Source organism: Coenobita brevimanus, chromosome 85 (genome assembly GCF_032717465.1).
Source record: "Coenobita brevimanus isolate Jiangsu-jjx chromosome 85, ASM3271746v2, whole genome shotgun sequence".
Classification (NCBI taxonomy): Eukaryota; Metazoa; Arthropoda; class Malacostraca; order Decapoda; family Coenobitidae; genus Coenobita; species Coenobita brevimanus.
Genome location: NC_137038.1, coordinates 9,647,900 through 9,675,399, shown reverse-complemented (window position 1 = coordinate 9,675,399; position 27,500 = coordinate 9,647,900). Strand labels below are relative to the sequence as shown.

General features: G+C 44.2%; 2 protein-coding genes across 2 annotated transcripts in view; both read right to left on the bottom strand.

Annotated features, from left to right (window-relative positions):
• Positions 1–21,316, bottom strand: part of LOC145410422 (uncharacterized) — a 61,381-nt gene extending 40,065 nt beyond the window's left edge. The window contains exon 1 of the mRNA XM_080280574.1: positions 21,267–21,316. Within this exon, the coding sequence (XP_080136700.1) occupies positions 21,267–21,316 (50 nt within the window). The remainder of the gene's footprint in view (positions 1–21,266) is intronic.
• A 4,494-nt stretch (positions 21,317–25,810) lies between these two features.
• Positions 25,811–27,500, bottom strand: part of LOC145410420 (uncharacterized) — a 162,513-nt gene continuing 160,823 nt past the window's right edge. Inside the window, exon 10 of the mRNA XM_080280573.1 lies at positions 25,811–26,306. Coding sequence (XP_080136699.1) covers positions 25,811–26,306 — 496 coding nt within the window. The remainder of the gene's footprint in view (positions 26,307–27,500) is intronic.

The following is a 27,500-nucleotide window of genomic DNA, read 5'->3' as shown; positions in this document are numbered from 1 at the left end:
ATAAGGGGCCATGTCCGCCATTTTGTTTCCAGATAACTAATATTTCAGAGCGTTTAGGATTATTTTGTGGTGCTCCTAGGCTAAATTCAACCTTGGGGAAGCTAACATATGCTAATCTAACATCTTTTTCTAACAAAAGTTTAAAATATGGGAACAAAGTGGAGAATATAGGGTAATGCCGGATACAAAATGGCGCAAATTGGCCAGAATGCGACGCGACAGGATAGGACGTTTTCCTCACATTCGTATACACAGCGAGAAAAAAAAAATATAAAAAAAAAGAGAGCGGTCAGTTGATGTTATTGTGTGCGAGGGAAAAAATCGGGAGGAGGAAAGAATGGAGGGAGGGAAGGAGAGAAGAATGAAGAGGAGGAAAGAAAAGAAAAAGTATAGGTGAGATAGACAGGGAAGAAAGAGAGAAGGAAGAAGGACAGGGAAGGGAAGGAAGAAAAATGAGGAAAGGAAGAAACGGAAAGAAAATAGAATGAAGAGAACGGGGAAGAAAGAGAAAAGAAAAGGGGAGTAAGGAAGGAAGAGAAGAAAAGGAGAGTGAAGATGAGAGGAGGAGGAGACGAGGGAAGAGGGAGAAAGAGAAGAGAGGGAAATGAGAGAAGAGGAAATGGCTAAGAAACGAGAGAGAGAGAGAGAGAGAGAGAGAGAGAGAGAGAGAGAGAGAGAGATGGACAGGGTCAGAGGGAGGTGTGTACAAGGGTGAGAGAGACAGTGACAGGGAGGAAGGGAGGCATGCTGAGAGGGAGAGAAGGAGGAAGGGGAGGAGAGAAAGAAAGAGAGAGAGATGAGTGAGAGAGGGGAGGAAAGAGGAAGGAGGGAAGAGAAGCAAGAAAAGAGGGAAGAAGGGAAGGATAGGGAAAAGAAAAATGAAGGAAAGGGAGGGAAAGAAGGGACTGAGAGAGAGAGAGAGAGAGAGAGAGAGAGAGAAAGGGGGAGAATGGAAGGAGATAGGGAAGGGATGCGTGAAGAGAGAGAGAGAGAGAGAGAGGCCGTATGGGTCTATCACGTATTCAACCCCCGGCAGCGCAGCACAGCATGGGGGAGTCGGGAAAAATGTCGTACCGCACTACATTATTTTTTTTTTTTTTCGTTTTCTTTTGGCTTCCCCTGGCAGTTTTCTTTTTTGTTTTGTATTTTATTTATTTTTTTGTCGTATTAATCTATCATCTGTCTGCCTCGTCTATATATATGCTTTGTTCCTGTTATTCTGTGTGTGTGTGTGTGTGTGTGTGTGTGTGTGTGAGACAGACAGACAGAGATAGAGAGAGAGAGGGGAGAATCCATGAAGCGAGAGAATAATATGATTAGAAATAAAGAGAAACTACATAGAAATTTACCAAGAAAATGGAGAGAGAGAGAGAGAGAGAGAGAGAGAGAGAGAGAGACGTTCACCTGATCCCTGACGCAATCTCACCTCTCTTATGAACGTGTTTAGAGCAGGTAGGGGGTGGGGGGGCCCTTGCTACCTCCCCCCCGCTACTGACCCATCTTCACCTCTCTCTCTCTCTCTCTCTCTCTCTCTCTCTCTCTCTCTCTCTCTCTCTCTCTCATTTTTCTGGTAATTTCTTTCAGTCGATTATTTCTTTTATATCTATTCTCTCTCTCTCTCTCTCTCTCTCTCTCTCTCTCTCTCTCTCTCTCTCTCTCTCTCTCTCTCTCTCTCTCTCTCTCTCGTCCAGTCATTTTCTAGGTCGTTCATTCAACCGTGATGTTATGACAAATCTATTTGTATTCAACCATCCATCCACCTCTCTCTCTCTCTCTCTCTCTCTCTCTCTCTCTCTCTATATATATATATATATATATATATATAATGTATACATATATCCATCCATCCATCCACGTCATACACTTTCACACACCTACACCCATCTACATCCACATACATCCACCTGTAAGTACTTGCTCCCATCTACACTGACCTACACTCACCTATGTCACCTACACCCACGTACATTCACTAACAGCCACCTACTCCCACTTACACACACCTACACCTCACTTATCCTCGTCTACATCCAACTACACTACCACTTACACCCACCTAAGCCACCTACTCCCAGCTACACCACACTCGACACCCACCAAACCCACCTACACCACCACTTACACCCACCTGCATCTACTTACACCACCACCCACCCCCACCTACACCCCACCAGCACCCACCTACACCCACGTAACCCATCTACACCCCACGTAGTTCCATCACACCAGTTTTTGTGGGTGAGGATGAACTCCAGTCGTCTCCCTTTCACCTCTCTCTCTCTCTCTCTCTCTCTCTCTCTCTCTCTCTCTCTCTCTCTCTCTCTCTCTCCCGATGAAGATGCACCAGTTTTTGTCTTCCTTTCACTTTCTCTCTTTCTCACACACATCTTCTGGCTTGGAGCAACTTTTTTCTCTCTCTACTTTATCTCTCTCACAGTCTGGGGTCTATCTTTAATTTCTTACTATCTTTTCTTAATGATCCATCTTTATCTATTTATCTGTAGGCTTATTTATCTATCTACTTATCCAGTTATATCTATTTATGTCTACCTACCTGTTTATCTATCTATCTGTCTGTCTGTCTATATGTCTGTTTACTACTCTTATCTGTCCCTCAATTTTCTGTCTTTTTGTCTATCTATTCATATGTGTATCTATTTTCTGCTTACCTGTCTTTTTAGCTCAGTGTTTTTCCTTTATGTGCATCTTTCTCTTTTGTCTTTCATGAGCAGTATGTACGTATGTATGTATGTATGTATGTATGTACGTATGTATGTATGTATGTATATTGTTATCTATCTGCTTATCTATGCATCCTTCTGTCTGTCAGTCTCTGCCTCTATCTATCTGTCTATCTACCTATTTAGGCTATCATGCTTACTCATCATCATCATCGCCACGTCTCTCTCTCTCTCTCTCTCTCTCTCTCTCTCTCTCTCTCTCTCTCTCTCTCTCTCTCTCTCTCTCTCTCTCTCTCTCTCCGCTTCAGTGCACATTGGACTCGTGGGTGAACCACTTAACTCCCTTTCCTCCCTACCTACCTTCCCTCCCTTTCTCTCCCTTCCCTCCCTTTCCTCCCTACCTACCTTCCCTCCCTTTCTCTCCCTTCCCTCCCTTCCTCCCATCTTTTTATCTCCCTCCCTTTCCTTCCTCCCGGCTTTTTCTCTCTCACTATCTCTCTCTTATTTCTCTTACATTCTTGTCATTCTCTTCTAATTTTTCTTTTTTCATCGTCTTTTTTTCTTTTCCTACCTACCTTCCTGTTTTCTTTCCGCCCCTCCATATCTACTTGCTCCTTCTCTCTCTCTCTCTCTCTCTCTCTCTCTCTCTCTCTCTCTCTCTCTCTCAGTTTCCCTCCCTTCGCCCTTGTCTTCCTTCCTCCTTCCTTCCTTCCTCCTTCTCTCCTTCCTTCCTGCACTAAGTAGGCCAAGGCAGGGCAGAGTGGATGAGGAGGGGAGGAAGAAGACTGGAGGGAGGGAGGGCGGGAGGGAGGGAATGAGGGAGGGAGGGAGATACTGGAAATTGGATGGGGGAGGGAGGAAGGAAAAGAAGAAGGGAAATTGGATGGGAAATGTAGGTAGGGAGGGAAATTGGGAGAAAGGGGAAGGAGGATGGAAAGGAGTGTGGAAATGGGGATGGAAGCTGAGAGAGAGAGAAAGAGAGAGAGAGTTCAAAGTTAGTACAAAGGAATGCAAACAGCAACAGATCCAAAAATACATTCAGCTGTTTTATAATGTAAGACTGACTGTGGTATCTAATCACTGAGACACGAATAATGGTGACAAAGCAGGAAGGCTCCCAAATCCATCAGTCAGTGAAGCAAAAGTTGACGTGAAAAGTTAAAAAAAAAAAAAAAAAAAACATGTGCATAGAAACGGTCATGAAAATTTTGAAGGATGGGACAACAGAAAAGTTATATTTCATCCTATCAAGCTCTGAATAGGATGTGGATAGATAGAGAGATAAATAGATCGTTAGAAATAGATAGAGAGATAGGGAGATAGACACGTAGATAGATAGATAAATGATAGATAGGTAGATACATAGATGGATAGATAGATGAGTAGATAATGTAATGTTTTATCAGTATTAACACCGAAACTATACTCATTTTACACTAACTTGGCCTAAAATTGACATCCCGCTTGAGTGTTCAGTTGTAACAATTAATCTGCACTTGAATACGATGCCAGTCACGAAGAAGTGCCATGGGAAGGATGTAGAGCCGTATTCTTACATATTCAACCACTTAGCTCTGTGAACTCAGCTGGAAATGGGCGAAAATCTGGGCCAGGTTAAGGTAAAAGGAGCCTAATAGCAAATAAGAACCATATGCTGTGTGTACTCTCTCTCTCTCTCCCCACACGAATCCACTGTCCTCTCTTCCACTCAATTTCGTTCCACATTTGCATCTTCCCCTTTCTTTTTTTTTCTTTTTCTTTTCTTCCCTCTCTCTCCTCTCTTCTATTTTACATTATACTTTATCTTCTTTCCTTCCCTCCTTCCATTCATCCATTACCTCGCCCTTCCTTATTTCTCTCTCCTTCCCTCCATCCCTCACTCCATCCTTTCCTTCCTTCCTTACTTTCTCTATTTTTTTTTCTTACCATGTCCCTTACTACTTTCTCTCCTTCCCTTCCATCCCTTTTCTGTTCCTCCTTTCTTCTTCCTCCTTCCATTTTCTTTTTCTCTCCACTCTTCCTCCCTTTCATGTTTTTCTGCTTCTTCCATTTTCCTCCTCATTCCTCCTTCTCCATCTCTGTCTTTTGTTGGAGGGAAAGAGGGAAGAAAGCAAAGAGTGAAAAGAAGACTCAAAGGAAAGTAAGGGAGAAAAGATGAAGGAGAGAGAGGGAGAGAGAGAGAGAGAGAGCGGAGAAACAAAGAGCAAGAGAGAGAGAGGAAGATGCACCAACAAGTGACCTATTTCCTCCCTCCCTCCCTCCCCCTCTGTGACGTCACTCCTCCCTCCCTCCCACTCTCCCTCCCTCCCCTTCCCCTCTCCACCCTACCTTGCATGGAGTGGGAAAGCAAGCAATATTGTCTTTCTTTTCCTTCTCTCTCTCTCTCTCTCTCTCTCTCTCTCTCTCCTCTTACATATCGTTAACATATCTTTATCTTTTTTCTCTATCTGTCTATCTATATCCGTCTATCTATCTTTCTGAATGTCAGTCTATATAAATATTTGTATGAAGCCATCTGTAATTTTATCGAGAGGGAGAGAGAGAGAGAGAGAGAGAGAGAGAGAGAGAGAGAGATTTACACTCCTCCAGCACACCATATCCCTCATCACTAACCCACCCATCCTAATTATTCAACCTGGGGGAAGAAGAGTAGGTATAATTGACCTAATAATTACCCCCTAACCACGCCATTACACTCCTTCTTAATGGTTGTTAGCAGAAGTGGCATTAAACCATTCATTTTGATTTTTTTTTTTTTTTTAAGTTTTGTTCTGGATACGTTTCGAATTTTTTTTTTCAGATTTGGAAATATATCTCGTATTTATTGGTTTAATGAAGTTTGTATCTATGTATGTCTGTTTTTCTTTCTAGGTAGCTTTTTCTGTCTGTCTATCTGTCTGTCTATTTGTCTTTCTGTCTATCTGTCTCTGTCTGTCTGTCATTCTATCTGTCTGTACAACCAGGATTTCGGAATGGTGACCCAGAGATGGAGTGAGAGGAGGCTGTGAACGAGATGGTGGGATGTGATTCGGAGATGTGCTGGGACTGGATGGAACAGGCAAAGGGCAACAGGTCTCAGTGGGAGACGAGGGGAAAGGCTTTAATATTGCAGTGGTCCAACTCAGGCTGATGATGATGGTGGTGATGATGATAATGATGATGATGATGATGATGACACCCAGCCCGACATAGATACATAGCGGTATATATATAAATAAAACCAGTGCTTCCCAGTACAGTTGGATTCAGTAACTCTGGTAATTTGCACTAATGCTGTGTACTTCTGTTGCATTGAGGTATATTTGATCTAAGTTTCCCCTCCCTACCCTCTTACCCCCTCCTCTACCCCCTGACCCCTCCCCTCACCCATCCCTCTCCCACTTACCCCCTCCCCCTCATCTTCCTCCCCTCCCCTCTCCCACTTAACCCCTTACCCCACCTCTCACCCCCACTCCTTTCCACATCACCCCTTCCCCCTACCCTCCGCTTCCTCTTTCTCCTCCATCCTACCTTCCCTTCCCCTTCACCACTTCCGCCCTGCCCTTCGTTATGCATATTAGCCAAAGTTAATGACAGGTGTACACTGTTCACTTTAACCTGTGCAACTGTTCATACATTCTGAAGATCAAGCCCTCCTTCCACCCACAGACGATTTTAATTTGGCTATACAGACGATTTTTATATATTCAGTTTAGGGAGAGTATTTATGGTAGTGAATGGGGGATTAAGTACTGCATTGGAATAAGTTTTGTAAATTAATGTGTAAATCGTAAATCAAAATGTACATTAATTTTTTGTCTGTAATTTGCTTTAGTGTTTTAGTGATGTTCTTTGTATTCCTAGTCAATCAAGCTCTGTCTGTCTCTCTTTATCGATCTGTCTGTCTGTCTGTAGTTTGCCTATTTCCATCTCAGATTGTCCATCTATCTCTCTCTGTTTTGCTTATGTACATCTTTCTGCCTGATTACCTGTCTCTGTCTGTCTGTCTATCTATCCGTCTGTCTTGCTCTCTGTGAAAAAAGCGAGATGTGGAAGTTGAGGAAGACAACAGTGAATGGAAGCATAAGATTATGTGTGGAGGGGTAATGTAATTAAATTTGACCCAATTATAGCTCAATCAACAGCATGGATCTTTGTGATGATGATGATGAGGAGGAGGAGGAGGATAATGATGATGATGGTGATGAGGATGGCGATGATGATGAGGAGGAGGATAGTGATGATGATGATGGTGATGAGGATGAGGACGAGGAGGATAGTGATGATGATGGTGATGAGGATGGTGATGAGCTGATGAGGATGAGGAGGATAATGATGATGATGGTGAGCTGATGAGGAGGAGGAGGATAATGATGGTGATGATGATGATGATTGTTGATTCATTGTTCTGACACATTTCCTACTTTAAAAAGCTAAGTTATTTTCTTCTGTTATTTATGAAGGAAGGCAGCTGATGACTTGAGGTAATATTTCTGACTGAATTGGGTGGTTGGGTCGTTAAGAGTGCAGGGCTAACAGCTTCCTTACCTCCAACCACCCCTCTGGCTCTCTCTCTCTCTCTCTCTCTCTCTCTCTCTCTCTCTCTCTCATGTTTCTCTGCTTCCTTTCCTTCATCTATCCTTCTCTTCCTCCATCTCTTCCATAATTTTTTCTTTCTCTTCCTTCCAGGCCCTTTCCCCCCTCTCCTCTCCTCCCCTTCTTTCCTCTCCTCCCCTTCTTTCCTCTCCTTCTCCCTCCCTTTTCTCTTACCCTCTCCTCTCCTACCCTTATTTTTCTTTCAGTTTCCTCCATTTCCTCTCCCCCCCTCCCTTCTTACTCTTCTCTCCCTTTCCCTTCTCTTCCCATTCCCTTCCTGTCTCCTCTCGTACTCTCCTTTATCCTCCAGTTTCTTTTCTGTCCTCAATCCTTCTACGTCTCCTCTTGTCCTTTGCCACCCTCCTTTCCATTTCCTTCCCTTCTCCTTTTCCTCTTTCTTTCTCCTCCTGTATCTCTTTCTTCTCCTCTTCCTTTCCCCTCCTGCTTCTCTTTCTCCTCTTTCTCTTCCACTCTATCTTCTCTTCCTCCCCGCTCCATCACTTCGCTCTTCATTTTCCAGCCTCTCTCCTCTTCCTTTACCTCTAAATTCTTTTACCTCTTCCCTTACCTTTCTTTTGCCTTCCCTCCTCTTCCCCTTTCCTCCTCCTCTTCCACCTCCTCCTCCTCCTCCTCCCTCCCCCTTAGGCCCCCAATTCACACTCTATTATTAACTCTCAGCTGATACTACCCTCCAGGCTCTCCCTCCTTCATCTTTCTCTCCCTTTCCTCACCTCCTCTCTTTTCCTCCATTTCCTCCCTTCCTCTCTCTCCCTTTTCTCTCTTCCTCTTTCTCTCCCATTCCTCCCCTCCTATCTTCCCCTTCCTTTCCTCCCTCTCTTTCTCTTTCTTTTCTCCCTTCCTCTCCCTTTCCTACCCTCCTATCTTCCCCTCCCGTTCCTCCCTCCTCTCTTTCTCTCCCTTTCCTCCCTTCCTCTCTCTCCCTTCGTCTCGTTCTCTCCCATTCCTTCCTTCCTCTCTTTCACTCCCTTTCTCTCTTTTTCTCCTTTTCCTCCCTTCCTCTGCTTCTCACCCTTTCCTCCTATCCTCTCTTTCACTCCTTATCCTCCCTTCTGCTTCTCTCTTTCTTGTCCCATCTTTCTCGTTTCTGTCTACCTCCACCCCCCCCTCTCTCTCTCTCTCTTTCTCTCTCACCGTCCTTTCTCCCCCACTGGCTCTAACGCGTCGCTAAACACATAGTCTATGGGCGCCCTGCCTGTGTTTACATTGGGCCCGGAGGTAGACTCGTTCAACACCTCTGAGGCTCGTGGGCTAGGAGGAGGAGGAGGAGGAAACAGAGAAATGTGAAGAAAAACAAAATAATGACGAGGAATGCGCAGAAGAATACTAATTTGTGGAGTGTTGTTGTTGTTGTTGTTGTTGGGAGGGGTTATGTGTCTGTCTGTCTGTTTGCGTCTCTCTCTCTCTCTCTCTCTCTCTCTCTCTCTCTCTCTCTCTCTCTCTCTCTCTCTCTCTCTCTCTCTCTCTTTATATTCACTGTGTAACAAAGGGATTCTGGTATTTCTGTCCCTACTCATTAACGACCCTTGACTGCTTATCCTATTTACTTGTTTATAATCAGTTTCCCATTTCATCTGTCTATCTGTCTTGTGCTAGATGTCTATCTCTCTGTCTGTGTAGAATATCTTGCTGTCTGTCTGTCTATCTGTCTCTTCCGTATATTGTGCCATCTTCCTGTCTCTCTCTGCCTGTCTATCTGTGTAGCTATGTAAGTCTCTACGCATATTCAGTAAGGGCGGTAATGGCATGACGTGTGTGATGCGCACTCAAGGACGTTCTCTCTCCATTAGCTCTCTTCTCTCCCTCCTTCCTTCCATCCCCCCTCCTTCGCTGTTCCTTCCTTCCCTCTCTATTCAGTCCTTCCTTCCCTCTCTACTTAGTACTTTCTTCCTTCCTTCCTTCCTCCCCCTTTCTTTCCTGCTTATTCCTTTCTTATTCCTTCCCTCCCTCCTTACCATACTTCCTCATTCCTTCCTTCCATCCCTTTCTATTCCTTCCTTCCCTCCCCCCCCCTACTTATTCCTCCTTTCCTCATTCTTTCTTCCCTCCTTGTTCCTATTTCCCATCCATTCCCTTCCTTCTTTTCCTCCTTTTCCCATCCTTCCCTCCCTCCCTCCGTCTTCCTTAATTCTGTCCCTCCCTCCCTATTCCTTCCTTTCCTGCTTCTTCCTTCCCTCCCTCACTCCTTCCCTTTTCCTTCCCACCCTCACTCCTTCCCCTTTCCTTCCCTCCCTCACTCCTACTCCTTTCCGTCCCTCCCTCCCTATTGCTTCTTTCCTTCTCTCCTTCCATCTTGCTTCTTTTCACCTCTTCCTGTTCATTTCTTCCAACCCTCCCTATTTCTTCCTTCCTTCCGTCCCTCCCTCCTTTTCTTCCTTCCCTCCCTCCCTCCCTCCCTCCCTCATTTTCTTCCCTCCCTCCCTCCCTTTCTTCCTTCGCTCCCCACCATTTATTGTTTTATCTTCCTTCCCTCCCTTCCTTTCTCACCCTTCCTTCCTTCCATCTATCCCCTACTCCTTCCCTCCGTCAACCCCCATTCCTTCCATCCCTCCTTCCCCATTCCTTCATATTCTTTCCATCGATCCTTCCCTTATTCTTCCATCCATCCTTCCCTCTCTATTCCTTCTTCCTACCTCTTCCTTATTTCCTTCCCTCCCCTCCTTTCATTGTTCCTTCCTCTTTACCTCTTTCTCTCCCTCCTCCTGTCCTTCCCTCCATCCTTGCTCCGTCCTTGTATCCCTCCTTCACCTTATCAACCATCCGTTTCCTTCTTCACTCCTTCTTTCCCTTCATCCATCATTCACCTCTCTCTCTCTCTCTCTCTCTCTCTCTCTCTCTGATCGTAGCTTTTTTTTTTTTTTTTTTTTTTTTTTTTACATTCTGGACAAGCATGATGTGATTTTTTTGGTGCATTTTGAGCGGCGAGTATGAATTATTATTATTATTATTATTATTATTATCATTACTGTATTGTTGTTGTCTACCTGTATAGTCATTTTTTTTTTTTTTTTTAAGTAATGGACCACTGTCACACCACAAGTACTAAGCTGAGTTTTAGATATGAGGTAGGAACGAGTCTCCTTGGTTACTAGTCAAAATTATTCTCCACTCTGACTCTACCTGGCCATTAACTGCACGGAGAGGGGGTTGGGATTTTTGTTACGTGGAAAAAAACTATAAATTTGTTGAACACGTCACTCAAAAAAATAAATATAAAAAAAAACTCAATATCTTTATCTTTTTTCTGTCTATAGGGTAAAATTAAGACGTAAAAGAAATAGTGTCTGTGTAATTGAACCACGTGTAGTTGATAGGCGTGAGTCGCTACGTGGTGGGGGTAACTCTAGTATTCTTCTTTCAGCTGACGCCAGACGATTTTATTCAGGTGATTGAGTTAGTAGAGACAATATAAAACTCCTACTCCTCCTCCTCATCATCATCATCATCATTATCATCATTATTATTATTATTATTATTATTATTATTATTAGGCTATTATTATTATTATTATTATTATTATTATATACTGTTATTATTACTGTTGTTATTGTCGTCGTCGTCTTCCTCCTCTTCATCATCATCATCATCATCATCATATTTCCATGTATATTTTCATCGTAAATGAGAGAGAAGTAAACGTAATTGCAAAACTATGTAACCTGTTTCTTCAAGGTCCTCTGCCTATTTTTTTCGTTTTTTCGTTTTCTTTTTTTTTTTTTTTGGGGGGGGAGGAATGTGTATTCAGTGTTGTCTTTTTTTTTTTTATGATGGGAGGATGTTTTAATATGTATGTGTGTTTAGTTGTTCACTCTTTTTGAATTCCAGTGTGTGTGTGTGTGTGTGTGTGAGAGAGAGAGAGAGAGAGAGAGAGGGGATGATGATAAAAATAATACGTTTTGATATAAATTTAATTAGTTCCCTGTTTTCTTTATTCTTCTCTTTTCCTTTTCTTCTCCTTAACCCATCCAACCCCATCACGTTTTCTTCACTATATTCTAGCTACCTCCAGACGATTTTATTCAGCTTTGGGGAGGCTTTTCGATCTGGAGGGGTTAGGTAAAGCCCTCATTAACCCCCTGGCTGCTAGATGTCTGTCGTAAGCTGAGGAAAATCGTCTCGTGGAACCAAGGATGGAATATAAAAAAAGGTACTGTATTGGACGGTTGAGTTTGATCCCATTGTCCTTTATTCTCGCTGGTTTGCTTTCACCTGAGGGAACTGGGTCACTCTCACCACTTAAATACAGAGACGTGGTTCCATGAAATTTGATGATTCTTGGTTATGCTGTAAGAATGAGTCTCCTTGGTTATTAGTCAAATCAACCCTCCAGTCTCACCACACCTGGCTATCAAATGAGCTGAAGGGGGTTAGGGATTTCTGTCAGGTGAAGACAAACTGAGTCTCCTTGGTTACTACTCAAATCAGCCCTCTAATCTGACCACACCTGGCCATCAAGTGAGTTGAAGGGGGTTAGGGATCTCTGTGAATGAAAACAAACCGACCATAGACGATTTTACTCAGCTGAAGGCCTCGGATGGTGAAGGGGTTAAGGAAGGTTAGCGTATACCTGATGACGTATATTAAATTTTCTACACGACGATTGTATTCACACTGGAAGAGTTTTTTTTTTTTTTTTTATGGGGGGGTTTGATACGACGTCCATTATCCGCCTCGCTCCTGTAGTCCATTCATTTTAACTTGGCCGAGATTTTTGCCCTTTTCATAGAGCTTCTTCGTGACAGGCATCGTTTACGAGGGTTAATCTGTTACAGCATCCGGATAGAATGATGGTTGTATTTCGCCTGGTTAAAATGAATAGAGTATAGAGATTTTTTTTTAGCCTGAAATAAAGCCAAAAAAAGTGCCCGCACTGAAGAGGTGGAAATTCCTGCTTCCTCTTCCTGGTGTGTTTGGTACCCCCTCCCCCCCCTTCCCTGCCTGGCTACCCTTGGGTCCGAGACTAGTGGGCTTTGCAGACTCCCTCACTCCCTAGTAGACTCCCTCACCCCGTAGCAGACTCCCTTACTCCCTAGCAGACTCTCTGACACCCCTAGCAGACTCCCTCACTCCCCAGCAGACTCGCTTACTCCCTAGCAGACCCCATCACTCCCTAGTAGACTCCCTCACCCCCCAGCAGACCCCCTCACTCCCTAGTAGATTCCCTCACCCCATAGCAGACTCCTTCACCCTAGCAGACTCCCTGACACACCTAGCAGACTACCTCATCCCCTAGCAGACTCCCTCACCTCCTAACAGACTCCCTCACCCCCTAGCAGACTCCCTGACACCCCTAGCAGACTCCCTCACCCCTAGCAGACTCCCTCACCCCCTAGCAGACTCCCTCACCCCCAGCAGACTCCCTTACTCCCCTAGCAGACTCCCTCACCCCCTAGCAGACTCCCTTACTCCCCTAGCAGACTCCCTCACCCCCTAGCAGACTCCCTTACTCCCCTAGCAGACTCCCTCACTCCCCTAGCAGACTCCCTCACCTCCTAGCAGACTCCCTCACCCCCTAGCATCTCTCTCTCTCTCTCTCTCTCTCTCTCTCTCTCTCTCTCATAAAAGTCATCCAAAAAATAAGCGTTCCTTTATAAACTTTCTCTTCCATTGAGCGAAAAACCATACAGTATACAAGAACATGAAACTGAATGTTAGTTAGGTATATTAATGGGTAATTGAGGAATCCTTTTTTCTTTATTTTTTTTTTAATGTGTAAGTGATAGAGAAGTTTGGTGGTGATGAAATTTTAGTATATGTATGTCTGTGGCGTCTGGTTGTAGGTTGATAGATAGATAGAGATACGTAGATAGATAGATAGGTAAAAATAGGTAGATAAATAGATACGCTGATAGATGGGTAGGTAGATAGATACGTTGATGGATAGGTAGATTGATAGATAGATAGGTAGATAAATTGATGGATATATATACGTAGATAAATAGATATGTAGGTAGGTAGGTAGATAGATAGATTTCAGTGGTCATTAACAACGAAGGCAAGGGGTTCAAACAAGTAAACAAAGACCTAAACAATCAGTGCCTGAGTAAGCAATCAAAGAAAATCAATGATGTGAAGAGATTAATGCACAGAACATAAGCAAGTAAACAAAGAGGGCGGTAGGTGTAAACAAGTAAACAGGTGGGCGTAGGCGGTGGCTCAGTCGGTAGAGAGGTGTCCTGCAGTCCTAATGGACCCAGGTTCAAATCCACGCAGGGGCAGGGAACAGTTTAAGGATTTGAATTTCATTAAACCAGGCTTTATTGATCTACCAGAAGACCCGCCGACATGTAAAAAATACCCCCGCTAATACCTATACACCAGTCCTGTATGAGACAGCCCTAGCATGTATTCAATATGGACGGTGGGTGTTAGCGCCAAAGTGGTAACATGTGGAGGTGTATGGTATGTAAGAGGACTACTGGGCCTTGGGAGCAGGCTGTGAAGCTTATGCCCAGAGTCGGACACAAAAATATAAGTAAATACAAAGAGATAAACAAGTAAGCAAGACCTGGAGCTAAATAAACAAGTAACATCAAAAGTAAACAAGGTAAGCAAACAAGTAAATAAGGAGCCTAAAAGTATGTAAACAATTAGAGGCATAAATAGCTTGAAATTGTATAAGCAAGCAAACGAGAGAAATAAACAAGGTACCCACATAACAAAGAAGGTAAACAAAAAATATAACAAAGTGGACGTAAACAAGAAAGCAGGAGGAAGTAAACAGAGGAACAAGTGTAAAAAGTGAGCTTGACTTAACGTAAGACACGAACGCAGACAAATAAACAAGAAATAAACAAACAAGGTATAAGTAAACAAGATGGTGTAGACAAGGTATAAATAAGGTGGTTCTGCTAAACAAACAAGGAAATAAACAATTAAGGAGAAATAAACAAGTGGGCATAAACAAATAAACAGGAGGAAGTAAACAATAAAGCAAGAGTGATTAAGTAAACAATAGAAAGAAAGCAAGAAAGGGAGAGTAAGTAAACAAGAGGACAAACAGTAAACAAGAAGTAAACAAGAAAGCAAGAGTAATTGGGTAAACAAGTGGGTCTGCCCCTGTCTGCTCTCTCTCTCTCTCTCTCTCTCTCTCTCTCTCTCACACACACACACACACACACACAGCTCTCTATGTAAATTAAGTTCCTGTTGACTTGGGTAATGCTGCCGCGGGTTGAGAGAGAGAGAGAGAGAGAGAGAGAGGTGGGAAGGAGGGTAAGCTGAATGAGGGAGGAAAATAGGGGGAGAGAGAGGAGGCAAGAGCAGGGGAAGAGGGGGGAAGACCAGAGAAATATTCGTGGAAGAGGATAAAGAGAAATGAATGGAGAGGGAGTGACTGGGAGGGGAGGAGGGTAAAGAGAGGGAGAGAAGGGAGGGAGGAGGTTGTAAGGGGTGAGGAAATGAATGGAGGGAGGGGCAGGAAAGAGGAAGGGAAGGTAGATGAGAGAGAGAGAGAGAGAGAGAAGGAAGAGAGGGAGGGAGGAATGGGACATGGAAAGAGGAAGGGAGGGAGAGAGGGAAATGAAAGAGTGAAAGGGAGGGGGAGGAGGGAAGAAAAGGGCAGAGGGAGAGGAAAGATAATATGGGAAAGAAAGAAGAACAGGAGATAGGAAGGGAGAGACGGAGAGAAAAATGAATGCAAAGGGAGTTACAGGGAAAGAAATTGGGATGTAAACAAAAGTCGTGAGAAAAATGGGCAAAAAATGAATATTGAGGAAAAGAACAGAACATGAAAGAAAGGAAAATAGAAGGAAAGTCTGAGATATTGTTTTGGAGAAGAGGAGGACGCGAGGGAGGCTGCAGTGGAAGGAGGGGGGAGAGGAGCTCGATGAGGGGAATATGACAGGAAAATTTAGGGAAAGGACAGGAGCAAAACCAATCAACTCTGACATCATTCTAAGCAATTAGTGGTTAGTTGGTGCTGGTATCTCCCTTCTCACTGAGCTTACTATCTATTGGCATTGAGATCACTGGCTGTATTTCCCTTTAAGTTCACTGTCTATTGGCATTGATGTTACCCTCAGTATCCGCTTTTGGCTCACTGTCTGTAGGCATTGATGTTTCCTTCAAGCATTCCTAATAAGCTCACTATCTATTGGCATTGAGATCACCAGTAATATTCTTTATGAGCTCATTATATATTGGCATTGAGATCACTAGTTGTATTTACTTTTAAGCTCACTATCTATTGGCATTGAGATCGCCAGTACTATTCATTATAAGCTCACTATCTATTGGCATTGAGATCACCAGTAATATTCCTTATAAGCTCACTATCTATTGGCATTGAGATCAGTAATATTCCTTATAAGCTCACTATCTATTGGCATTGAGATCACTGATATCACAAGCTCACTAAATTTTCAGAAAGCTCACATCTGTTGGTATTGAAATAATCTATCTCAGACTGCTCACTGTCTATTGGCATTGATATCACCCAGTCTCAATAACCTCACTACCCGCTGGCACTGAAATTACCAACAATTTTCGCACATCTAACCACCCCATCTGGTATCTGCCACCACAATTACTACCACAACTACCACCATGATTAGTATCTCAACCACAACTACCAGCACAAACTTCTCTCTTCCCAGTTACCATCATTGTTACTGCCAAGGGGCGACTTTTAATCACTACCATCACTACTGCACCCACAAGTACCAGAGTGCTTGAGTTAAAAAAATAAAAAAAAAATAAAAAGTTGAAGTATAATTTACAGTAAAGACAGACTAATATACAATGAAATATATATTACTTTATACTGGAAAATACAGGAAAAAAAAATCTTCACGTCTCAAGAAATATAAGCTAAAACATAAACTTTTTTTCCCTAATATAAGAAAATTCCCCCCAAATCCGTATGGTTTCTCTTTTCTATGGACTCCCATCTTCCATTACCTCTTCTTCGACAACCATTGGCCTGTTATCCTTGCAGTTGTTTTTTTTTATATTAATTTTTGAGTTTAGTTCCAGTAATTTTCATATTTTTGTCAACTTCCTTCTTCAGACTCCTTATTCCTCTTACTTTCATTGCTCTTCCTTTTTTCCTTTCTAACTTTTTTTTCACATTTTCCTTTCCTCCATCTACTTTTTCTGTTCGCCCATGCTTCTTCCCTCCATCCCTGCCTCTTTCTGCATCCATTAACCTTTTTCACTCCCTCATTTCCCATTTTCCTGGTTCTTTCCTTCCTCCTTGTCCATCCTTTTTCATTACTTTTCTTCGGCCAATCTTTCTCTGTAAAATCTCTCTTCATATACATTCACTTTTTTTTCAAACCCTGTTTTCCCAAATTCCACTTCCTGTTTGCCATTCTTCTTACGTTCCTTCATTTTCAGTCATCAGAATTTAATTTGTACTCCATATTTCTTCCCCTTTGTTTCTGTTATCTAATCCGTTTCAATCTATCTTCCAAAATTTCCCCTCGTCCACTTACCTGCACATTTGTATAATTTCCTGCATCTGGACGGCGTGATAGGAAGGAGGTGTGCCTGCTCTGCTCTCTCTCCCCCGTAGCTTACTGTTCCATGTACGTGGGAGGATGATTTCAGCGGGATAAAGTCGTTGGTAGGTGGGATAAGCTCTTGGGTAGGTGGGTGGGTTCAGTGGGATAAGCTCTCGCAGACCCTCACCCTACACTGTCACAAACACAACTGAGCCCCAGACCCATGCCTTTCCCCCGTCTTCCCTCAGCCCTGCCCCCTGGGTATTTCAGGCTCTCCTATTGGTCCATGGGTGCTCATCCTCGCTTTCCTATTGGCTGAGAGGGCATGTGGGCGGGGTCTGGTGCCTCTTGACCCCGCCCTTCACAGACAGGTGACTGCTTGACCTAGCTTGTGGGCTAAACGGGATCAGGGGCTTTCGGCGCGGTGCAAACTCGGCTTCAACTAGAACAAATCAACCATTCATTCTAACCTAGATCCTGACAACCTCTAGAATGATACATTATTAGTGAAGACATTACGGAATGTTAGAAATAGCGCGAACACCCAGTCAGGAATAGCAGATTTCGGAGACTAATGCTCACAATAGCCGAGTTGGTGTGGAGCCGAAATGACCTTTACCTCCCCACCCCCTCCCACCTACCTTCACTCTCATCTTCCCTTGTTTAACCTGAAGGTCGAGACTCCTAGCGGTATTGGAGAGGAATTTCGACTGTATGGACACAGAGGCGGATGTGGAGCAGGAAGAAGAGAGTGAAGCATCCTCTTTAGTGGGTACAATGTTATCTGGTGAGAGAGAGAGAGAGAGAGAGAGACAGAGAGAGAGAGAGAGAGAGAGAGAGAGAGAGAGAGAGACCGAGACAGACAGACAGACAGACAGACAGGGAGATACATGGGTAAAAGTAGATAAACACAGAAAGAGATAGATCAGGGAAGATATAAACAGACACATATGAGGTACACAGAAATAGAGATAGAGGCAGAGGAAGGTGGAAGTAGATGAGATTAAAAGAGACAGAAAAACAAGAGATTAGAGTGACAAAAGAGTAAAACAAGAGCAAAAACAAATGATGAAAAGACAGGTAATAAAAGAACATATAAAAAGAGATAAAGGTGAAATATAGGAAAAGGAAAAAATTAAAGAACATGAGAAAGGATAATTGTGGAAACCTAGTGAGAGAGAGAGAGAGAGAGAGAGAGAGAGAGAGAAGAAAGGAAGGTGAAAGGGTCGGGTAGGAGAAAGGGTGAGAAATAAGATAAAGGAGGGAACAAGGAGAAAGGGAGAAGAGCTGAGATGAAAGATGGAGGGAGGGAGAGAGAAAGGAAGAACGGTGGGAAAGGGACGAGAGAGAGAAAGAGAGAGGAAGAAGACAGGTAGGTAACGGGTAGAGGGAGGCAAACAGGTGAGTGAGAGCAAGTAAAAAAAAAAAAAAAAAAAAAAAAGAAAGATGAAAAAAGGAGAATGGTGAGGATGGTGACTGCTGTCCGTACGGTCGCTAGTTCAGTACTCACAGTGTCAGGATGTAAAGTCTTGTGTAAAATGAGAGAGAGAGAGAGAGAGATGAATGGATGGATGATTTGATTGAGAGAAGGATGGATGGATGGATGATTTGATTAAGAGAAGGATGGATGGATAAGTAGAAATGAAATCGATGAAGAATAAGGAGAGGAAGACAGAGAACGAGAGGGAGAGAGAAAGACTTAGAGTACAGGGTGATAGTAAAACCAGTAGCAATGTGGATTGGTAAAATGGAAGGAATACATGAGGGAGGAGGGCGTATAGTGGCGTGGGTGGAGTGGGGCTATGGGTTATGACAGAGAGGGTTGGAGGTGGATTTTGTAAGGTGGGTGGACTGTGGGATTAGGCATTTGGCTGTATACTCATAAACTTATTATAGTAAAGAAGGTTCAACATTACTAGCAACATATGACGCTACACACCCACCCACCCACCCAGAAGGCCCACCCATCCATCCACCCAACGCCTCCCAGTGCCCCACCCAAACCACCCCACCTCACCCCACTCAGTCCATCAACCTTTGTTATTTAATGCAGAGACAAGCTATAAAAACCGTCTGCTATCAAAGAAACACAGGTAAAGGAGCATTGTCTCACACCTTGGCTCTACCCTCGCCCATGTGTTCCCAGGCCCTTCTGTCCGTCCACCTCACATAAATCAAGGGACTAGGCAACCACGTATTACATCTTCCTCACAATATTCAGTAACTGTAAATAGATGACCCAACAGCGTAACCCAATGGACGTCACACCTATCCCTTGCTGGTTTGTGAGATCTTGTTGGTGTTCTTCTCCTAACACCATTTTTCTAAGCGATTTATTTTGTTTATTGCACCCCATTGTCCTCTTCTGCGTTACATAAATCCTTCCAGTGTCGCCATACTTTGCATAAATAAAATTCAAAAAGATATTAACCACCCAAATCCAAAAATAAATTGCTAAGGAGGAGATGTTAGGAAGCTGTTAATTCAATCTCTCTCTCTCTCTCTCTCTCTCTCTCTCTCTCTCTCTCTCTCTCTCTCTCTCTCTCTCTCTCTCTCTCTCTCTCTCTCTCTCTCTCTCTCTCTCTCTCTCTCTCATGTGTGTGTGTGTGTGTGTGTGTGTGTGTGTGTCAGAATTCACCCTAGGCCATATATCTTCGTTTCCGTCGTGGTTTTCTACTTTCTTAACGTCACAGATAAGAGTCACAAGCGTAGAGCCAGACACACAGATACACAGACCACACAGACATTGCGGTCCAAGATGTCACTGATCAGCTTTAGAAATACAGACTGGGTTACATAAATATCCAGACCACAGTGAGTTTACGATCCAACAGAGGTAATTACTGAAGATATTTCCTACCATTCCCATTTTACTCTAACTTGGCCTAAAATTGCCATCTCTCCATCTTGAATGCTGAAATGTAGCAACAGATTAGCACTAGAATGTGGTGCTAGTCACGAAGAAGTATAGTGGAAAGGATGTAGAGCTGTAGCATTGTATTTTTGTGTCACTGAGGTACGTGAAATAAACTGTAAAAGGACGAAAATTTAGGCCAGGTTAAAGTGAAAAGAGTAGAGGAGATTTATTGATTTATTTTTTACTAATTAAGTGACTAGGTAAAAGAAATGGTTGATAAGGTAAACAGTTTTCTCTCACCCTAACTCCTTGCTCTTTGGGGAGGGAGAGAAGGAGAGGGGTAGGGAGGGAGGAAGGGAGGAGGAATGGAGATAATGAGGTAAGGTCGCAGGTAGGCAGTAAGGAAGGAAGGTAGAAAGAGAGGTAGGGAGGGAGGGAGGGAGATGGGAGAGATTCAGGGAGTAAATGTACCTTCTTCACCCTGCCTACCCTCCTACCTTCCTCCTCCCTGCCTCATCTTCCTCTCTCACACCTCCTGTCTCCTGTCTCACACTCCCTACCTACCTACCTGCTACCCTTTCCTACCTACCTCCCTTCCTACCCTTTTCCTACCTACCTCCCTTCCCTCCTGCCTACCTATCTACCTACCTACCTACCTACCTACCTACCGTCCTACTTACCTCCCTACCTACCGTCTACTCACCTTTCCTTCTCCCCCCTTCTATCTCTCTTCCTCCCTCCGTCCTCTTCCAACCACCTTCCTCACTCCCTCCCCCAACCACCTTCCTCCCTCCCTCCCTCCCTCACAAAAACTGGTGTAGGTGTGTTCGTCTTCAAGCCTCAGGGAGAGAACTCACTCACTCACTCGCTCACACACTATCTCTTTTCCTTACTCGCTCACACACTTTTTCTCACACACTCGCCCACGCAGTCTTTCTCACTTACTCGTTCACTCTGTTTTCCTCGCTTACTTGCCCACAAACTAACTCTTTCTCACGCACTCATTCACACTCTCTCTCTCTTTCTCATTTACTCGTTCACACACTTTTTTTTTTTTTTTTTTACTTTCACGCACACACACTATCTCTTTCTCACTCACTCGCTCACACACTGTCTTTTTCTTCTTCTTCCTCACTTCTGATTCTTCCTACTCCCCTATTTGTTGTTGTTGTTGTTGTTGTTGTTCTTCTTCTTCTTCTTCTTCTTCTTCTTCTTCTTCTTCTTCTTCTTCTCCTCCTCCTCCTCCTCCTCCTCCTCCTCCTCCTCCTCCTCCATCTCTCTTCCCCACTTTGTTGCTTACCTTGTACTCTCTCTCTCTCTCTCTCTCTCTCTCTCTCTCTTTCCCATATCGTTTATCTACTAATACTACTTCTTGGCATCACCTTTTGTGACATCACTTAGCCAAACATCAACTGACGTCACTTGACCTAGCATGACATGACATCACCTGCCGTCTCTTGACCTAACCACCTCACCCGACCTCATGTATAATCACCACCTGACCCGACATCACCAGACGTGACATCACCTGACAATTTGACCTAACATCACTTGACATCACTTGACCTCACGTAATCTGGCTTGCTGGCTTGGCATCACTGGACCTGACATCACCTTACCTGATATCTAACAGTACCTGATCTTGCATCACCAGATATGACCTGACATCACCGGACTTGACTACCTGACCTGACATCATTGAACCTGACATCACCGGACTTGACCACCTGACCTGACATCGCTTGGCCTGACTCTTCGTGACATAACCTGATCTCACACCACCGACATCACCTCACCGTACATCACCTGCCATCATTTGACTTGCTATCACCTGACCTGACTTGACTGACATCCTATCAGACATCACCTCACCTGAACATTATTTTGACATCACTCGACCACTTGCCCTGACATCGTCTGACCTGACATAACCTGAAAACACCTGACTTGACACCATCTGACATCACCATATACGACCTGACATCACCATATACCACCTGACATCACCTTTTACGACCTGACATCATCATATACCACCTTACATCACCTTATACCACTTGACATCAAATACACGACCTGACATCATCATATACCACCTGGCATCACCATATACGACCTGACATCACCATATACGACCTGACATCACCTGACCTGACCCAGTTTCGCCACCTGACCTGATTGATCTCTCGTGACCTGATTTCGTTTTCAGCCATTATGGCATTGAGGTCAGGGGAGAGAGGGTGGCTAAGGGGAGGGGGAAGGGAGAGGGAAAGGGAGGGGGAGATGAAGAGGGAGTGTGGAAGTGTGGGAAAGAACAGAAGATGTGCGAGAGAGAGAGAGAGAGAGAGAGAGGTGGGGGGATCTGGAGAGAAAGAAGAAGGAGGAGAGGAAGAGGGGAGGAGACATGAGAAAGAGCAGATGGGAGTGAGTGGGAGGAAGAGAGGGATTGGGAGAAGGATATGAGAGGAAAATAATGAGAAAAAGCAAGAGAGAGAGAGAGAGAGAGAGGGGGAGGAGGAGGAAGAAGAGAGAAGGAGGAGAAGGAAGAGGGAAGGAGAGATTGATGAGGAGGAAAGGAGTGGGTAGAGAGAAAATGAGAGGTTGTCGATTTATGTAGTGCTCTTTTCTATTGCTCTTTTTCAATCTATGACTCTCTTTAGGTTATATTCGCAGGACTGACTCTATTTCACCAGGAAAGTATAAAAAAAATAGAGATGTTTAGGTCTATATGGTAGAGTCAGGATTCCGAGGGCTGGACTGGACTAACGATGAGTGTCTGGCCCATTCCACAAGGCATGATATTGATGGTTTTCCCTGTATCGTGCTGTCTCTTTCCTTCCTCTCTGTATCCTACGTCGCGCCATCCTGAGGTGGGAAGAACTCATGAGCAAGTGAAGATGAAGAAAAAAGATGATGATGATGATGATGGATGAATGTTGATGACGATGATGGTGATGATAGACAAATGTTGATGGTGATGATGATGATAATAGACTAATGATGATGATGATGATGATGATGATTATTTTCCTCAGCTTACAGTGGGACTCTAGTACCGACTGGATTAAGGAGGGGAAGGGAAGATAACAATAAATATAACCAAAACGGTAATAATAGTTAGCCCATCACAGGTATACATAAAAATAATTGAAAGTGAAAAACAAGGTGAATTTCTAGCTATGAAAATCCTCAGTCATTCACACCAGGATTAGCGGAGATTACAGGTATTTGATCCCGGATTAAACCCACTGCCTTGTTAAATCTCTTGGCAGGTGTGTAAAGGAGCATCATAAACTGACAATCCCCAGTTCGTCCCACCAATAAAAATAAATAAAAATAAAAAAGGAGGGAGGGAACCATGGAGAGAGAGAGAAAGAGAGAGAGGGAGAGAGAGACTTATATATACTCCTTTGATCAGCTGGACTAATTTGAAGAAGGCACTGCAGGAGAGGCCCCACCAAGCCTCCCCAAATCAGGTGACGCCTTGACAAACCAGAAAGTGCCCTAACACCTCTTTCTTGGCGATTTATTTTTAGATATTGCTGGTTAATATCCCTTTATGTGTTTTCATGGAGAGTATGATGACATGACAGTGACTTGTATAACACAGTAAAGGGTAATGAGGTGTAATAAACAGGTTAAATCACTTAGGAGGAAGTGTTATGGAGCTTCCTTACCCGACAAGAAAGCTCCCTAACACCTGTTCCTTAGCGATTTATTTTTGGATATAGCTGGGTAAAATTCATTTGTACGCCATTTATGCAAACTATGGCCATTTTGGAAGGATTTTTGTAACACAGGACAGTAAGGTGTAATAAGGAAAATAAGTCACCAAGGAATCGGTGTTAGGGAGCTTCCATACCTGACAAGAAAAGAGAGGCCAAGAAGCACAGCCAGGTTGGTAGTTTCGTTGGGTGAACAGGCTCCCTGGCACCTCTTCCTCAGCGATTTATTTTCCAAACTACCCATTAATATCCTGTTTTGGGGGGTTCACATATCTCTTTAATATCGACATAGATTGCATGAATAACACAAATGGATATAGTAACGGAGAAGCATCAGAAATAAACCGGCAAGGAAGACGTGTTTGTAACCTTCCTAACCAATAGATAATTCAAGGATATAGCATCGGAGTAGAATCAGAAATAAACCGGCAAGGAAGAGGTGTTTGCAACCTTCCTAACCACACAAGGATACCGCATCTTGTCTAACCTCTTCTCAGTTCGCATCCTCACACTCCATCTCCTCAAGCACAATCGATCCGTCTTGTACACCGTCTTGATCCACTCTTATCACTACCGCTAAGAACAGAAAATCGTTTGTAAGATAAATATAAGAAAATACAGAAGGTACATAGGAAGAAGCCTAATGACAACACCTATTGGCCCAGAATGAGAGAGAGAGAGAGAGAGAGAGAGAGAGAGAGAGAGAGAGAGAGAGAGACTAAATTGTAATGAAGATCTAAACAATGTGTGTGTGAAAAGGATAGCAAAAGAAAGAAAAGAAATGACTGAAAATCTAACCGACATGTGTGTGTGTGTGTGTGTGTGTGTGTGTGTGTGTGTGTGAAAAGGATAGCCAAAAAACAGACCGAACATACAGACGTCATGGCACTGAAAGGGTTTGTGTGGCTTTCTTTCAAGTCTTCTCCAGCATAGGTGCCTTTCTTGAGACGTATAAATTTGACTGGAGTAGTGTGTCGTCGATGTGAAGGGGTTAAAGAGTAAGAGTGAGAATTTACAAAGAGTAAGAGTAAGAATTTTATAGAGCAAGAATGAGTAAGGGTAAGAATTAGAGAGTGCGTGAGTAAGAATGGGAAAGAAAGAAAGATTAAATGTGAGTAAGAGTTAAAGGAAGAAAGAGGAAGAGTGAGATTGAAATAGTAAGAGTTAGTAAGATTTAAAGAGTTAAAGAGTAAGAGAGCGCACTCTTAAAATGGTAAGAGGGTGTAAGAATTAAAGAGAAAAAGAGTAAGGTTAAAATAGTAAGAGTTAGTAAGAATTAAAGAGTGAAAGAGTAAGAGTAAGAATTAAAGAGTGAGTGAGTAAGATTTAACGAGCAAAAGAGTAAGAATTAAAGAGCAAAACAATGGGAATTAAAGAGCATAAGAGTAAGAATTAATGAGCAAAAAGAGTAAGAATTAAAGAGCAAAAGAGTAAGAATTAGAAGAATTAAAGAGAAAAAGAGTAAGATTTAAAGAGAAAAAGAGTAAGAATTAAAGAGTAAGACCAGACACACAAGCAGTCACCCGGAAATAAGAGTAAAGGAACCTGTTTTACCTGTCTGCCTGTTTGTTTGTTTGTTTGTTGCTTGCTGTTTGTTTTCGGCTGATTATTAATTTTTTTTTTCTTGTTTTTTTTGTTCACCTTTTATTGTTTATTTGTTTGCTGGGGTTTTCATTTCTTTTGTTTGTTTGATTTTGTTGTTGATTCCTCCTTCCTCTCTCTCTCTCTCTCTCTCTCTCTCTCTCTCTCTCTCTCTCTCTCTCTCTGTCTCTCTCTCTCTCTCTCTCTCTCTACCTCCGTTTGCCCTACCAGTTACCCATTCCTTCCTCCCTTTCCCTCCCCCCCTCCCTGGCAACCTTCCTCCCTTCCTTTTCCTCCTCCTCCCTGCCATCCTTCCTCCCTCCCCTTTCATCCCCTCCCTTTCCACTCTCTCCCCTTCCACTCTCTCCCTTTACATCTCCTCCCCTTCACTCTTTTCCCCTTCCATCTCCTCCCCTTCCACCCTCTCCCCTGCCTTCTGCACCCCTGCCGCACATCGCCCTCCACCCCACTTAACCCCTGTCACCCAACCTCGCCCTCTGTCACCCCATCACCTCCCTTGACTTGCCTCCACCACCCCTGCCACCCTCACACCCTTCCACCCCCTGCTTCTTACTCCCTTCATCTCCCCTTCCCTCCTCCCCATCCCTTACTTTTCCTCCACCCTACCCCTTGCCTTACTAACCCCTGCCTCCCCTGTCAAGAGCCATTTATGTTTCTCCCCTTCATTCTCCGTCACCTCACCCAACATCCATACCCCTACCCTGCCACTGTACCTCTGCCTTACCCTGCCACAACCCTTACCATTCTATGCCATCCCCTACCATACCCTACCCCCTACCATACCCTGCCACCTCAACCTCCCATATTCCCCCACTCCTACCCTACCATACCCTACCCCTTACCCCCACTCTTACCACCCTACCATACCCTACACCTTACCCCCACTCTTACCACCCTTCCACTGCCCTACCACCCCTGCCATACCCTGCCACCCCTCCCCCCCCGCGTCCTCGGTGGTGTGGTGGCGGTGCGTGAGGTCGGGGGCGGGTCAGCAGCTTTTTGTACCACACTTTCATTTCCAGAGCTGTTGGCAGGGGATGTGCTGGCAGGGGACGTGGTGGCAGGGGATATGTTGGCAGGGGATGTGCTGGCAGGGGATGTGTTGGCAGGGGATGTGGTGGCAGGGAATGTGCTGGCAGGGGATGTGTTGGCAAGGAATGTGCTGGGAGGGGTTGTGGTGGCAGGGGATGTGGTGGCAGGGGATGTGATGGCAGGGGATATGTTGGCAGGGGATGTGGTGGCAGGGAATGTGCTGGCAGGGGATGTGTTGGCAAGGAATGTGCTGGGAGGGGTTGTGGTGGCAGGGGATGTGGTGGCAGGGGATGTGATGGCAGGGGATATGTTGGCAGGGGACGTGGTGGCAGGGGATTTGTTGGCAAGGGATGTGGTGGCAGGGGATGTGCTGGGAGGGGATGTGGTGGCAGGGGAGGTAAAGAGGTTGTGTGGGATGAATGATCGGCAGGGTGGTAGGGTGACTGCAGGATGGTAAAATTGTAGTAGGTGAGGTAGGGTGGCAGGGTGAAATGAAAGAAGCAGGGTGAGGGAGGGTAAATGAAAGAATGAATGAAGAAATGAATGAAACGGTGAATATTAGGGAAAACAGAAGAGGATGCATGGGTGAAAGAGAGAGGGAGGGAGGGAGGGAGGGGGGAATCAGCATGAAAAAGATGGAAGAGGGGTAAGGAAGAACAAACATTGCAAAAGGAGGAAAGAAGGAAGAGGAAGGAAGGAAGGAAGGCGCAGAAATAACGAAAGGAAAAAAGAAAAGGAGAGAGAGAGAGAGAGATTAACTAAGAAACCTAGGAAGAAGGGAAGAACGGAAAGAAGGAAGGAGGAGGAAGAAGATGCTGTTAAGAAAATGGAGAAGGATGTGCCTAAGAAAACTATGAAAAAGGAGAATATGAAGGAAAGGAAGGAGGGAAGAAAGGATGAGAGAGAGGAAAGGAGAACAAAGGAGAGGAAGAAAGGGAACAAATGAAGGAAAAGAAGATAAAATAAATAAATAATGAATGAATGAATGAAGGAAGGAAGGAAGGAAAATGAAGGAAATGAAAGGATGCTTCAACTACTGTTACCCGTACCCTCCACACCTGATGGATGGAGGGAAGGAGGGAAGGGAGGAGGAAAGGAAAGAAGGAGGGAGGGAGAGAGGGATGGAGAGAAAGGTAGGAAGAAGGGAGGGAAGGCAGGAACGAGAGGAAAGGAGAGAATGTAGTCGGAAGGGATGGGAGGAGGAAAGAAGAGAGAGAGAGGAGGGAAGAAGAAAAGAAGTAGAGAGGGAGTAAGAGAGGGTAAAGATACCGAGTGTGAAGGAAGGAGGGAGGTAAGAGAGGGAGAGCGGAGGGAAGGGAAGGAGGGAGCAAGGAAGGATAGAAACAGAGAAGGAAAGGAAGGAGGGAAGAGTGAGGAAAAGACGGTGAAGATGAAGAAAAATGTGTGTATGAGAGAGAGAGAGAGAGAGAGAGAGAGATGCTACAGTGGGTACTGGACGAGAAAGTGAAAGGTAAAAACAAAGGAAGGAAGGAGGGAAGGAAGGAGTGAAAGGGAAGGTGAAGGAGGAAAGGAAGGAAGGAGGAGCTAAGGGAAGCAGAGAAGA